At 39.5% G+C, this 16,004-nt stretch overlaps 1 protein-coding gene across 1 annotated transcript in view; it reads left to right on the top strand.

Annotated features, from left to right (window-relative positions):
- RUBCNL (rubicon like autophagy enhancer) overlaps positions 1-16,004 on the top strand; it is a 40,133-nt gene that overhangs the window by 18,962 nt on the left and 5,167 nt on the right. The window contains exons 5-12 of the mRNA XM_069063695.1: positions 459-669; positions 4,967-5,068; positions 7,300-7,360; positions 7,935-8,067; positions 9,442-9,587; positions 11,546-11,610; positions 13,785-14,023; positions 15,581-15,642. Coding sequence (XP_068919796.1) covers positions 459-669; positions 4,967-5,068; positions 7,300-7,360; positions 7,935-8,067; positions 9,442-9,587; positions 11,546-11,610; positions 13,785-14,023; positions 15,581-15,642 — 1,019 coding nt within the window. The remainder of the gene's footprint in view (positions 1-458; positions 670-4,966; positions 5,069-7,299; positions 7,361-7,934; positions 8,068-9,441; positions 9,588-11,545; positions 11,611-13,784; positions 14,024-15,580; positions 15,643-16,004) is intronic.

Here is a 16,004-nt window from a genome sequence, read left to right on the forward strand (position 1 = left end):
TATGTCCTTCTGAACTTCCCCCTCACCTTCTACCCTTGCTCTGAAAAACACCTCCACCACCACCACTACCACCACCACCACCACCACCCCTCCACCACCACCACCACCACCACCACCTATCTATGCATAATCCAATGGTCAAATCTCTGATGATGAGTTTCTCAATTTAGGTAGACTGGACCCAGACAACAGACACAGTCCCTCAGGAAGACTGTGCTTAAAGCCCCTGTAGACCCTGGACTCTGATGCCATAATCTGTGGCAACCCAGGGTTGTCTCTGTGTCAGGATGTGACATCAGAGCAGTAACAGACTTATTTTGAATAAGCTTAGAGTTATAGTCAATTATCAGCCCCTTGTTAAATATACCTGCTTGGAATTTTTTTTAAAGCTCTCTCTCCTTCAGTTAGTACATGTGGTTAAGTTGTGAATATTTAAACTCTTCTGTGCTTCTCTGCAGGAGAATGCCCACTTTTATGCTGCAGATATTATCATATCGGCAATGGAGACAATGAAGTTCAACCTCCTGAATCAGCAGCCAGGAGAGAGTGGGGAACGACTGGAAATGAGTGCTTCCCTTGGAAGTGATCAAACTGACTTTGAGAGGGGCTTTTATGTACCTGAAAAGCAAAAATCTTCATCTGCTACTTCATCTGACAGTGGTTACGAAGGCAAGTTGGCAGAGGGTGGGTGCCCTGATGACTCATTCCTCCTGCAATATATTGTTAAATCCATAGTATAAAATTTCTCAGAAGAGCCAGCTGCATGTGCTTCCTTATCATCCAAATTTGTTCCTTAACCCTTTGACAGTGAGTAGAGCAACCAGCCTTGGAGTCAGGAGGACATGAGTTCAAATTCGACTTCAGACACTTACTAGCTATGTGACTCTGGGCAAATCATTTAACCCTGATTAGCTCAAGAAAAAATTGCCAACAACAATCTGTTTTTTCTTTTTTTTTTTTTTTTGCTTTTTGGAGGGCAATTGGGGTTAAGTGACTTGCCCAAGGTCACATGGCTGGTTTTTGTGTTAAGTGTCTGAAGCCGGATCCGAACCCAGCTCCTTCTGACTCCAGGGCCAGTGCTCTATTCACTGCACCACCTAGTTGCCCCAACAATCTGTTTTTTCTTTTTTTTTTTTTGCTTTTTGGAGGGCAATTGGGGTTAAGTGACTTGCCCAAGGTCACATGGCTGGTTTTTGTGTTAAGTGTCTGAAGCCGGATCCGAACCCAGCTCCTTCTGACTCCAGGGCCAGTGCTCTATTCACTGCACCACCTAGTTGCCCCAACAATCTGTTTTTTCAAACCCCAGTGGCTTTCTCTCCATGCTCATCTTTGACTCCTCTGTAACATTTCAAACTGCTGACCCCTCTTCCTTTCTTGAAATTCTTTTCTCCGTTGGCATTTGGGATTCTCCTATCACCTCTCTTACTTTCCTTTTCTGTCCCCAGTGACTTCTTTTCTTCCCTCAGTCCTATAAACATAGTTGTTGTTCCTCAAAGATTTATCCCCAGCTGTCTTTAGAAACAGCCAAAAGGCATTTATAAAGTACCTTTAGATGTGTCAGACTGGGGCACAGTGGAAAGAATTTTGGATTCAGGCAGCAGAGGACTGTGTTTACTTCCTGCTTCTGAAGGAAAAATCACTTAATATCTTTAAGCCTCAGTTTCTTCCTCTGTAAAATGGTACCTACCTCCCAGGGTTGGTGTGAGAATCAAATGAAATATGTAAAAACCCTTTCTAAAATGCCATACACATGTCAACTATTAATAATAGGGATGATGATAATGACATGCAAACCCAGATTTTGACCCTAGTTATACATTGTATAATGTCTTGAAGTTCAGTTTCATCATCTGCATCTGTTAAATGGGAATAATACGGTCCCTCCTACCTCACAGAATTGTTGTGAGGAAAATTCTTTGCATGTCTTAGCATTGAAACTAGATTGCCCTTTGACAAGCACCTAGACCAATTCAGCTCTGAGGCTGTGGGTAGATTTTGCTCATCCTCGGCTGTGGTCAGCACCACCCAACACCAAAGAGCTTTTGAATAATTGCCAAGCGCTCTCCAACTTTCAGAGAACTAGTCACCTCTTTCTCTGTTGTGGGTAACCCAGTTCCTCTCTTCTCTAAGAATATGTATGTAGTTCAACCCAGCTTGATGTGGATTTATCCAATTAGGGTTTTTTTAAAAATATAGTTCTATTCCCATCTTATTGGGAAAAATATCCTCTCCCTCTTCTCATTCCCTGCTGTGTGCTTCATTGTTTAACCTCACACTCCAGCAAACATCCTGTTACACTATTTGATAGTAATAAACCTGAGGGAAACTAAACGGAAAGTATCAGCATGTTGTAGAAATTCACATGAGCTCCTTGGACCCCTGCTTCTATCAAGAGAGAAATTTTGGGGGCATGAGATCTCTTGTTCCCAGTCAGCAGCTGAGTATACACACACTTCTGCAGTATACAAAGTGAGCTTTCCCACTGATTTTGTTGTTGTGAGGTCGTTTCAATTGGGTCTGACTTCTCTGTGAGCCCATTTGGGGTTTTCTTAGTGGATTTACTGGAGTGGTTTACCACTTCCTTCAGCAGTTCATTTTACAGATGAGGAAACTGAGGCAAACAGGGTTAAATGGCTTGCCCAGGTTCACATAGCTAGTCTGAGGTTTGAACTCAGGAAGACACTCTTCCTGACTCCAGACCTGGTACTGTGCCACCTAGCTGCCCATTCCAATTATAAGTTATTTACTATTTTCCCTATTATTATAATTATTACTATTATTCTGTTATTATTACTCTCTTCCTTAGCAATTGCATCTGCTGCCACAGCTTCAACAATCGCTTCTTTGTAGATTATTCCCCAAACTATATAGCTTCAATCTTTTCCCCCAAGCTTTAGGACTACATTTATTATTAATTATACTGATAACTAACATTTACATGGCCTTTTAAAGTTTGCAAAGTACTTTCTGTACAATATCTTACTTAAGAGAGGCAGCCTGATACAGTATATATAGAGAGATGATCTTGGAGTCAGGAAGGACCTGAGTTCAAATCCTACTTTTGACATATTCTGGCTTTATGACTGAGCAAGTCACTGTATCAGCCTCATTGTATAGATGAAGAAACTGTGGTTCAAAGCTTTTAAGTGACTTAAATTTGGTCGAATAAGTAATAAATGTCTGGAAGGTATGAAGCCCAGATCTTTCCTGATCTCAAATCTATTACTCTGTCAATAACTCAACAAATATTTACTAATCATCTATGTGTTAGGCAATGAGGAGGTAAGTACAAAGAATGAATTTCTACCCAATTGTCTTTTAGTCACCTCAGTCAGATTCAACTCGTCTGAGAACAAATTTATCTGTTTCCCAAACTTTCCTCTACTTTTGACGTCACTATTTTTGTTAATTGTTCAACCTTTCTTTCAGTCAGGTGGTCTCAAAACCTCACAGTTCTCTTTGCTTTCTCCCTTTCCTTTGCCCTCATATTCAGTCAATCATCAAATTGTCTTGATTCTTTCTTTACAATGTACCAAATTAACTTCTTCCTTTATATTCCTATTCTCATCTTGTACCTGGTACTAATTAATTCTTGAGTGGGTTATTCTAGGAGCCTTCTAATTTCTGTCCCAACCTCTAGTCTTTCCTATCAAAAAGTCTGTTCTTCATGCTTCTGCCAAATTAACCTTCCTCACACATCTCTTCAATCACATTTTATGATAGTGTTATTAATAGTTAGCATTTATAGGGTGATTTAAGGTTTACAAAGAGCTTTACAGAAATGATTTCATTTGATACTCACAACAACCCAGGGAGGTAAGTGCTATTATTATCAATATTTTACAGATGGGGAAATTGAGGTAGATAGAGATGCATGTTTTGTGCTACATCACACACCTAGTAAGAAGCTGAGGCCACTTTGAACTCAGTTCTTCCTGACTCTAGGTCTAATAGTCTATCCATTTCATGACCTAGCTTCTTTACCTCCAACCTCAACTCTATATGAAAAAGTCTAGAGTCCCTGACTGCCCCCAATCTGGTTTCAGTTTACCCTTCCAGATGTTCTAGGATTAAAAATTAGATTTTTATCTATTTTCTAAACAGACCTGGAAGTTGCCCATCTGTGGACATTTTGCTCAAGCCGTGCCTTTCTAAAGTGTTTTCCATTTGCCCTCTTGTTCACCCATTGAAATCACCCTTGTCCTTGAAGGCCTTACTCATATGCTGCCTTCTCCACCAAGTTTTTTGGACTCCCCCCAATCTTTATAGAAGTGATATTTTTTTTTATTATCTCTTCAGAATTCCTGTAGCTCTTTGCATTCCTCAGAGGCAATGTTACACATTCTGCCATGTAGCATACTTAATTGTGGTACATGCTTTACCTTCCTGGATACACTGTAAGCCCCTTGAATGTCACTGACTATACCTTATTTATCTTTCTGTCTTTGTGTCTGCTTCATTTTTCTGTAGCTACCCTACGTAAGGCCTAAAGTCTTAGTTGCTTGCTTGTTTGTTTTTCTTTTTTTTAAAGCAATCGGGGTTAAGTAACTTGCTCAAGGTTACACGGCCAGTTATTTCTGGGTGTGGGGCTGAGTATCTGAGCCCAGACTTGATCCCCAGGTTATCCCAACACTGGAGCCGGTGCTCTTACTTGCTGAGCCACCTGGCTGCCCCTAAGCAATTGGGATTAAGTAACTTGCTCAAGGTTACACGGCCAGGTGTTTCTGGGTGGGTGGTAAGTGTCTGAGCCTGAGATTCGATCCCCAGGTCATGCCGACACTGGAGCCGGTACTCTTACTCGCTGTGCTACCTGGCCACCCCTGTTTGCTTGTTTTTAACAAAATCCTACTTAAATAAAATCTATTCTCTTGCCTATCTTTGTCTTGTCAAGAGTGTAGAGAAGTGTCACCTTCCATCCCAACACTTAAAGCTTACTAAAACCCTTCCTTCCCCCCCCCCCCCCCAGGTTGTTCTGCTTTACAAGTAAACCCAGCAGTTGAAACATCTGTTCATCAAAATAGCCTGAAGGAGCTCTGTGAATGTGACTTTGATGACTTTGTCATTGTGGGTAAGATCTGAAAATTCATATGTGCCAATGTGTTTGGGAAGAGACCAGGGGATTGTTATCCTAACTGGTTATGTGATCTTGAGTAAATCATTTTCCTTCCCTGCCTTTCTCATCTGTGAAGTGGGTTAGATTAGACTATTAGGCCTCTTCCAGCTCTAAAATTTCCATGATTCTAAGACTTTGATACTTGGTCTTTGTGTATATCATCTGTACCCGTGGAAAGGGAAAGGGGAAGTAGATATTCATTATAGTTATCAGTGTAGGAAAAATATACTCATTTTATTCACTGACACTTCCTTTCTGTGTGCCATAATTTCTCTAATTATGACACAATTTCAGTTGTGGATTTTTTAAAAACATTTTCCTTTTATTAAATTGTTATTGATATCTCTTGTTTTTACATTACTGACATTTCCCAATATAGTCATTCCCCCACCATCTTCCAGAGAGCTATCCCTTATAAAAACAATTAAAAAAAAAAGAAGGATCCTTCCCCCATCCCACCCCCAATTTAGAACATCTAATCACCATATCAGACATGTGCCATATTCCACACCTCTAGTCTATGACCTCTGCAAAGAAGGGAAGAAAGTACATTCTCATATCTCTTCTTTGGGGCCAAACTTAGTTATTAAAATTCCTTTCTTAAAAATATATTTTAAGGGGAGAAGATCTGGAACTCAAAGTTTTAAAAACAAATGTTAAAAAAATGTTTTTACATGCAACTGGGAAATAAGATATACAGGCAATGGGGTATAGAAATCCATCTTGCTCTATAAGAAAGTAAGGGGGAAGAGGGGGAGGAGGTGATAGGGAGGGATAGATGAGAGGGCAGACTAGGGGAAGGGATAGTCAGTATGCTTGCCATCTTGGGGTGGGGGGTAGGGGAGAGCTGAGGAGAAAATTTGGAACTCAAAATTATGTGGAAATGAATGCTAAAACCTAAAAATAAACAAATAAATTCTGAAAAAAAGAGATTTTAATGATAAATTTTGTTTTTATGTCACTTTAATTTCCTTCTTAATTTCTCCCTCTAGCCTCTCCCAGAGAGTAACTTGCTCAAGGTTACACGGCCAGGTGTTTCTGGGTGGGTGCTAAGTGTCTGACCCTGGATTCGATCCCTAGGTCATCCTGACACTGGGCTGGTGCTCTTACTTGCTGTGCTACCTGGCTGCCCCAAGAATATTTTTTAAAAGTTGAAAAATGAGAAAAAAGAAAAAAATAGTAAAATCAATCAACATTTTTAAAAAATCTGCCATATCCATGGACCAAGACAGCTACAGAAGAGTAGGGGGTGGGGGAAGGATCTTCTCTATTTTGGGGGAGGGGATCAAGCTTGTTTGTTATTTCACAGTATTCCTTTTCAGTATTTTTATGGTGGTTACTCTTTCTACTTCCATTGTTGTATTCCTGTATCTTCTTTTCCCTGTTTCTGTTTAATTTCACTTTGCATAAGTTCATGTAAGTTTTTCCATTATTCCTCTCTATTCATTATTTTCATTTTTTCTTACAGCACAATAATATTCCATAGCATTCATGTACCATAATTTATTTAGCCATTCTCTAAATGATGAGTATCTATTTTTTTCCAGTTCTTTGCTGCCACAAAAAGGGCCGCTATAAATATTTCAGAGTACTTAGAACATTCCTTTTTACAAATAGCTTCCTTGGGCATACATGCCTAGCATTGGGTCAGTGATTATGGGCATTTTAGTTACTTTCTTATTATAATTCAAATTGTTTTCCAAAATAGTTGGACTAATTTATAGCCCCAGTCTGTACATCTTATGTATATATGTATTTGCTTTCATGTCTATATGCATATATATCTATCTCTACATGTACATATATGCATATGTCTATACACATATGTGTCTATATGTTTATGTGTGCCTTATACATGTATGTCTATATACATGTATCTATACATATATCATATATATATAAATACACATATACATATGCACGTATAGATATAGATATCTCCCAGGTACTGAAGTGGCTATCTTTTGTGGAGTTGTTTTTTTTTTAAACACTGTCCTGGGAGTTATCTTTACTTTTGTAAAAAGAGGAATTAAGAGACCCAAAGTCCAGAGATGTAGAATGGTTTGACTTCTTTAGTTGTAGAGCATTAATTCCCAGTGTGAAGTCTGAGGAAGGTAATTTGACATCCCTTTAACACAGTCTGTGATTGCATGAATCTAATGGTTCTTTTTCTTGTCTTCCTAAAGAACTTGAAGACTTTGACAAAATCACAGAAACCTGTAGATGTTTCCATGACATGAACAAAAGGTAACTCACTTACCTGTGGGGCATTGGTGATTGGTCAGTGCCAGGGTTTTCATTGCAAAGGAAAACTTGAATATTCAGCCTTCAATAGCATGGTCTGAGTTCAGCTAGGTGGGACAATAGGGATTCTGCCTTGGTGAGGTACCCTGAGTATGTGGTTTCTAATTCGGGGAATGGTGAAATTAAGTTTCATGGTCAAGTTAAGCTAAAAGACATTCTAGCAAGTTGCCCTGGGCTGATACAGTCTTTTTTGACTTCTGCCTCCTTGACAAATATGGGAGAGATAACAAGGGAACCTGGAGAAATGGGAGGAAGCCAGTATATCTGGCAGCAGGGCAGGATCGAGAAGCAGTGAAGTGTAGTGAAAGGAGTGCTGAATTTGAAATCAGAGGACCTGAGATCAAATATTGTCTCTGCCATTTAGCTCTTGTATGACTCTGGACAAACCACTTAACCGTTCTGGGCCTTAGTTTCCCCATCTGGAAAATGAGATGATCACTAAGGTCACAACTAGCTCTGGAATCATGATCTGGTGATCATAACTATCAAATTAATATAGTTTGGGTCTGACTTTCAGATGCATTGATGAGCCGGGCTTCAATTCAGCTGAACTGATAGCAAAGGACCTATACAGAGCCTTCTGCAGGCGTTCTAGGTTGGCAGAGGTTGACTTTCACCAGGCAATCTCTCTTCAGGCAGATGGGTCACTAGTAAGTATCTGGGCCAAAATAAATTGACTTTTCTTTCTTTTTTTTAGCTTATTTTATTATTTTTAGCACACAAATACAGAATAGAGAAAAGAAACAAAAACATCATAAACTTAAATATTAGAACTTAAATACAAATAAAGAAAAAAAGCATGTCATATGCATAGCAGAACATAAGAGAGGATTCAAAATATGTAACGATAAATTTTCAAGAAAATCTGTGTGATAAATAAGACAGGTTGTGTTGAAAACTGTCCATCTTTGCATCCTTGTTTTCTTTTGTTCTCTGCTGTGCACTTTTTTACTTTGTTCTCCCCCCCAACCCCAAAGGCTACAATTAAGTTTGGATATGTTTCTCTATAGTTATAGATACACACATATACATACATACATACATACATATATATATATATATATATATATATATATATATATATATATATATATATATATATATATATATATACAAAAATGGACTTTTCCTTGAAAGTTTTCTAACATCTTGAGTGCTTCTGTCTTTTATAAAAGTATACTAAGTAAAAATGACTTCCTCAGGTGATGTCAATCTGTAAGAAAACAAAACATCTAAAAATAACAAGGAAGGAGAATTTCAGGCTGTAATAGACTCATGGGAGCAGAGAAGAATTGAGGCACTTGACCCCTCAGTATCGCCAAGGCAATATTCATAGCACTGATGGCAACTATGAATATACCAGCATAATTCTGAATTGCAAAATATAACATACTCTCCATATAGAAGACAGAAGCAAAAATTTTTTTCAGATACCAGAAAGTCAAATTCCAACACCAGAAAACCGAATCCTTTATAGCAACAAAGCAGTTAATACACCTTATCACTGCAGAGAACACTATCCCAAAGCCTTCCCACAAACAAACACAACACTAACTGCTTGCTTGTGTCTTCTCTCCTCCCTCCATTCTAACTGTTCTGACTCCCAGCTTCCTCTAGGCTCTGCTCCAGGTTTCCCGCTCTACCCATTCAGAAAGTTCGTCCCACCACAGGCTCCATCTGATTACATCCAGCCTATTAAAAGGCAGGGAAGATCTTCAAACTCCCATTCCCATTACAACCCCCTCCATTAGAGATGATACCTTTGCAGAGGACTTTAGATATATTCACAATTATTCACTTTTATCTTTGTCCAGAGCCTAGCCTGGTTCCTGGTACATACTAACCATTTTAAAAATGCTTACTAATACCACTTTTTTTTTTCCCCAAAGGCAAAATATTTTTGTTGGGAAAACAGATGCTGAAATTTTGCCAACTTATAAAGGGTGTTTCCATTTGCTGCACAAAATTTCCAGCTAAAGTATAATTTAAGCTGGTACTTAAGTCTCTCTGTTCTATATTTCCAGGCTGTAAATGAAGACAGTCTTCGGAAAGACTTTGAGTCCAGTTTGGATGTAGTCGAGGAGATAAAGTCTAAGTCCAGGATTAGAAGAACTAAAGACTGGGCTCCACCTAAATTTGAAATAATACTTAATGTTCATCCACCACTCAAGTAAGTTGAGTTGATCTGTTGACCTCTTAATTCTCCTTCCATTTTCACCAACCAATACTTAGCAAGTTGAGGATCCTTGGAAATGAGTCATATGAAACAGAGACATTGGAAGAGTTTAGTTTAGTTTTTTTTTAAAGCTGAAATGGCTTGTTGCTGCCTTCTTTATCATAAGACTTCTGATTTCCAACTAACCAGAAAAATGAAAGGTTTTCTCTGCCATATTAGTCTTTACTTAATTTTGGAGCATTCATATGGAGAAAATGAAAAGATAGGATGTTAACCTTGACTGGGCTCATTCTAGTTCTTTTGGACCCTTTTGTGATCAGACTACATTTAGATTGTGTTTGGTTCTGGGTGCCACATTTTAGGAAGGAAAATGATGAAATGGAGACTATCCAGGGGAGGTTGTACCAGGATGGTGAAGGAATGGGGGAACAGCTTGGGGAAGAAAAGACTTTTAAGGAGGAGAGGAAAGAGAATAAGAACTGTGTTTGGGTTTTTTGATGGGCTCTCATGTATAAGAAAGACAGACATTCTACTTAGTCCCAGAAGGATGAACTGGGAGCACTGGGTAAAAGTTTGAAAGAGGTCAATTTGTGAATGATTTTAGGAAAAACTTCCTAAAAATTAGAGCTATGCAAAAATGGCACAGGCTTCTTCCAGAAGCAGTGTATTCTCCCTCATCTGAGGTCTTTAAGCAAAAATTGGATGGCCACCTGTCAATTATGTTGGAGAGGGAACCCCTTTTCAAGGAAGTGTCAGATTAGTTGGCCTCTGAGGCCCCTTCTTCCAACTCTGAGATTCTATGAAGAGGGTCAGAATGGTCCAGCCTTCTCTTTTTCCTCTGTCTCTAAGGCAATTCACATGTAAGGGTGAATTAATTAACTTTATCTGAAGAACGAATGGCTGTCTCTAGGATCCAAAATCAAGCCTTCTCTAAGGGAAGGGAAGGGCATAGGACTGGGAAAGGACACAACATTTTTATGGGGGCCATTTCTGCCAGAAATTGGACCCTAACCTTAGATAAGCTTTAAAACATACCCAGATGGGGCGGCCAGGTAGCACAACAAGTAAGAGCACTGGCCCCAGTGTCGGGATGACCTGGGGATCGAATCCAGGCTCAGACACTTAGCACCCACCCAGAAACACCTGGCCATTTAACCTTGAGCAAGTTACTTAGCCCCAATTGCTTAGGGGCAGCCAGGTGGCTCAGTGAGTAAGAGCAATGGCTCCAGTGTCGGGATGACCTGGGGATCAAATCTGGGCTCAGATACTCAGCACCACACCCAGAAACACCTGGCCGTGTAACCTTGAGCAAGTTACTTAACCCCAATTGCTTTAAAACAAAACAAAACATACCCAGAACTACAGATTACATTCAAAATAATTCAGTGTCAGACACAGTTCAATAAAATACTAGGATACTACCCTGGGAATGTTAGACAATTCTGTTTTTTTGCCCCATTGAGTATCTTTGTATAAATATTTCATATGCTTTTGTCTATGTGTATGTGTGTGTGTGTTATTGCTAAGGTCCTTAGGAATGTAGTCACCAAATGATGAGCCTTATTTTATACTTCTGCCTTTATTCAGTGTGATCCTTTATCTATATATTGAGAAGTTTCTTAAAGGAGATCTATGGTAATTTCATAATTGAGTTCTACTAACTCCTCCCTAGGGTGTTAGACACTTTGTGATAAAAAGGCAAACTTTTTCAATGTTTACAGATTCTGGTCTCTGGTCTCTACAGGTATTTATTTCTGTGATAAGTCAAGTTGCAGGTGTTTCTGAAAGTCTCTGGTTCAATGTTTCAAATCTTGGCCAGGACATATAAATGTCTTTATTAGATCCAATGTCTTCTTTTAAAAGCAAAATCATTGCAAACCATGAAAACAGTCACTTTTATTCTATCCCTACCCATTCTCATAGAATTTAACTGTCTTTATTCTATTTCACAGGAGAGATTTTGTTGTGTCCGCCCAAAACTTTTCCTGTGCTGGCTGTGGAACGCCAATAGATCAGAGTAAGTCTGGTTTGTTATAACTGACTGATTAATTCAGAATTAATTGTGAAAAACAATAATAAGCTACAGTTTAGGTTCTCCAGGAATTATGTATATATATATAACTTTATATATATGTAATACTGTTTTCTGAGGATAAATTTTTTAAGGGAGATCTTTTTCCTTGTTCTCCCCCTATCTCCCAAGTCTAGGAGACACAGTACTTAGTGATTTATCTACATTTGCCGCTCTCCATATCATTCACATATGTAAAAAATAAGCCTAGAAGCATTTTCATTCTAACAAATAGGGCTGTGCCTACCTTAAGCCTTGGGGCAGCCAGGTGGCACAGTGAATAGAACACTAGGCTTGGAGTCAAAAAGACTTCAGTTTAAATCCAGCCTCACATATTTAACTTGCTATGTGACTCTAGGCAAGTCATTTCACCTCTGTTTGCCTTGGTTTTCTCAACTATAAAATGGGGATAATAATAGTACCTCCCTCCTAGAGTTGTTGTGAGGTCCAAGTGAGATAATTGGAAAGTCCTTAGCACAGTGGCTGGCCTGTAATAAGTGCTATATAGATGTTAGCTATTCAGCTATCATAATATATAAGAACGCATAAACATATATATACAATTATATTGTTAGTTATTTTAGTAGGCAACTGCCTCTGTGGTATGTATTATATATGATGAGCCCGAAGTAGTGTTTTAGCTGAGAGATACTTTTAGAGATTATCTGCTTTGGCTTCCTCATATTACAGATGAGCAAAATGAGACCTAAAGAGGAAAAGTCATTTTCCAAGCTTCATATAGTAAGCAGTAGAGCTAAGAGTCAAATCCAGCTAGTCGGGAGTTAACGGGGAGGCACAATGCCCTAATGTGACCTTAGTTAATTAGTGGATCACATTAGATAACCAGTCACTTAGCTAGTTCTGAAGGAATGAGATGCAAGTTGCCAAGTGTTCCTAGGGGTCTGATTTATGGGGCATTGCTTAAGGAGGTGGGTTCCATCAGCAGGCAAGGCAAGGAAAAATCTGAGGGCAATTATGGGGTGGGGTGGTAGTTGGGGTTTAAGGAAAATGAAGGGGTTCTAGAAAAAAAAACTTTGCCTACTCTGATTCTGCCTGGGTTGTCTTGAATGTTCTCCTGGTCTTCAAAAATGTATTATTGATGCTTCCTTTAAAAAAATAAAGACAACCTTTCCAGTGACTCAAACCCACTCCTCTTTCCCCACTCTCACACCACCTCAACTAGAACCCTCTTTGGCTACAAGGAAATATAGCTAAGGAAAACAGATTAGCACATTTATTCAGTCAACACTGTGCTAGGTGCTGGCTCTTGTTTTATTGGAGGAAACATGTACTAATGTAGACAAGTTAGTTAGGGGGAGGGAATTCGCTGGCAGTTGGGGGCACTAGAAAGTCTTCATGGAGGACATGGAGCTTGAGTTGGGTTTTGAAGGACGTAAGGGATTCTATGAAGTGGAAGGGAGGAGGCTTCAAATTCCAGAGATTGCAGGAAGACTAGTGCCAAGTCAGGGAGATGGGAGGAAGTGTCAAGCAGGAGGAATGGCTGTCCAGGAGTCCGGCAACGAGAGCACTATGTGATGATTGGAGAGGTAGTTTGAAGCCATATTGTTAAGATCTTTAAAAGCAGATTTTGAGATTATTACTATTTCATATATGTCAATGGTCTTGGTTTACACATTGCTTTATAATTTTAAAACTAGTTGGCACAATGGATAGAACCCTGGTCCTGATGTCAGGAAGACATGAGATCAGATCAGTCTTCAGAAACTCACTAGATGTGTGACCCTGAACAAATCACTTAATTTCTGTTTGCCTCAGTTTCCTCATCTATATAATGGGAATAATAATAGTACCCATGTCCCAGGGTTGTTGTGAAAATCAAATAATAAATTTAAAAGTGTTTAGCACACTGCCTGTGCTATATAAATGTTAGCTATTGTTACTATTATTATCTCATTTTTAATCTGACGTGTAGGTAATGTAAGTAGCATTCTCTCCATTTTACAGATGAGGAAACTGAGGCCTAGGTAAATGGACTTACCTAGAGCCACACAATTTATAAGCTTCACAGGTAGGACAGACTCCAAACTCAGCATTCTTTCTTCTATACCATACTATTCCTTCTCTGAACCTTAGCTTACCCTTATATGTATTTGTTTCAGAGTACATCAAGAGACTCCGCTATTGTGATTACCTGGGAAAGTATTTCTGTGACTGCTGCCACAGTTACACAGAATCTTACATCCCTGCCCGGATCCTCATGAATTGGGATTTCCACAAATACTATGTCAGCAAATTTTCCAAGCATCTCCTGGACAGCATATGGCATCAACCGTTGTTCAATTTGTTATTCATCAGTCAAAACCTGTATAACAAAGCCAAGGAATTGGATCGAGTCAGGGTAAGCTTTCGAATAGGAAGGCAGACCTTTGAAAGCTGCTGAAGCCTTCCAAAGCCAAGAACACTGGTTTTAGGTCTTAGGTTTTCTTTTGCTTCTGTGACATCATGGAATGTCTCACTTCCATTCCTTTCCTCTACTCCCAAAGCTAACCACCCTAGTTCAAACCTTTGTCACCTCTTCCCTGGGTCTCCTGTGGAGGCTCTCTGCTCCCAACATCTTCAGCATCCTGCAGAGCCGTCAGAGCAACCTCTATGACATACAGGGCTGCCTATGTCATTCCCCCCAATTCAGAAACCTTATTGGGGTGGGTAACCTGCGGCCTCGAGGCCACAGGTGGCCTTCTAGATCCTCAAGTGTGACCCTTTGACTGAATCCAAACTTCACAGAACAAATCACCTTAATAAAAGGATTTGTTCTATAAAACTTGGACTCAGTCAAAAGTTGCACCCAACAATTTAAGGCTTAAGTGGTTCCCCACTGGTTTCAGAATAGGATACAAATTCCTTAGCCTGGCATTTAAGGTACTTGGCATTCCTACATTTTCAGTCTTATTGTATATTACTTGCTTTCTGTACTCTAATATTCCAGCCAAATAGGCAGAATGCCTGGCCTGGAGTCGAGGAGAACTGAGTTCAAATTCAGACTCGGACACTTAACTAGCTCTGTGATCCTGGGCAAGTCACTTCTGTTTTCCTCAGTTTTCTCATCTGTAAAATGGGAATAGTAACAATAGCACCTATGTCCCAGGGTTGCTGTGAGGACCAAATGAAATAACAATTGCTGGGCACAGTAAGTGTTACATAAATAAAAAGTGCATATTGAGCTGTTTCTCAAGCCCAGTGACCCATTTCCCAGCTCCATAAACAGTCTGTCTTCCATGCCTGGAATAAACTTGCAGAATCCTTGTCTTTTGTCAAGGCCCAGGTCCAGTGCCACCTCCTTGATAAAACCTTCCTTGATTCCCCAGCCCCTCACCCCAGACCCCAACTCAATCCCACTTGTCTTTCTAATTAACTTGTATTTATTTGTTCATAAGTCATTTTCCTCTAGTAAAATGTATGACCTTTGGGGGAAGGGACTTTTTTCATTTTTATTTCCCCAATATTTTGCACAGAGTAGGTACTTAATAAATGCTCACTGAATTGACATTCTAACTTTTCAGAGCTTCTGACTGTAATAATAGCTAAGGTTTACATAGCACTTGAAGGTTTGCAAAACACTTAACATATGTTAATTCTTTTGATCCACATGTCAACTGTGTGAGGTGGGGGTTATTCTTCTCTCCATTTTACAGATGAGGAAACTAAGGAAACCGGGACCTGTTCAGGGTCACAGCTACTAAGTGCCTGAAACATGATTTGAACTCAGGAATGAAACTGTCCTCTGTGTCAGCTAGCTGAATGTGAAAAAAAGAGTGCATTTAAATAGGCAGGGAAGCATCAAGGTTGACTTTTAAATTGTAGTTCATTGCAGTATGTGCTTACAGTGTGTGATTCCACCCTCCCCCCCCCTCCCTTACCATCTGAGTAATAATGCCTTCGTTGTTTTGGACCTTAGGAAATCCGGGAGAAGCTTGTTCAGATTAAGAAGCTGTTAAAGACCTGCAGATTTGCTGAAAGGTACTGTTTTGAGTAGAATCTCCTCAGGAATGTGAGGTGGGGGACTTAATAGCTGCTTTCTGCCCTTTAGCTAGACTTTCATCTCATTCCATCCATCATTGATTCATTCTTTTGTTTTTTTCTTATCAAAAAACATTTTTGATCATTCTTTCAAAAAACATCAAAATAACTACCATGTGCAAAGCACTGTGTAGAGTTCAGGGGTTGATGATACACAGGGCTTACCCTCAGAGAGGTTACAATCTAGTTGGGGGAGATAGGACATACCTAAATAAGAATGATACAAAATGGAATTTGATAAATGCATAGCAGAATGCACCCTCTCTCTCCCCCGCCCCTTCTCTCTCCCTCCCCCCCCCCCC

Source organism: Petaurus breviceps, unplaced genomic scaffold (assembly GCF_028583685.1).
Source record: "Petaurus breviceps papuanus isolate PSGF00001 unplaced genomic scaffold, PetGlider_PUasm1.0 90594, whole genome shotgun sequence".
NCBI lineage: Eukaryota > Metazoa > Chordata > Mammalia > Diprotodontia > Petauridae > Petaurus > Petaurus breviceps.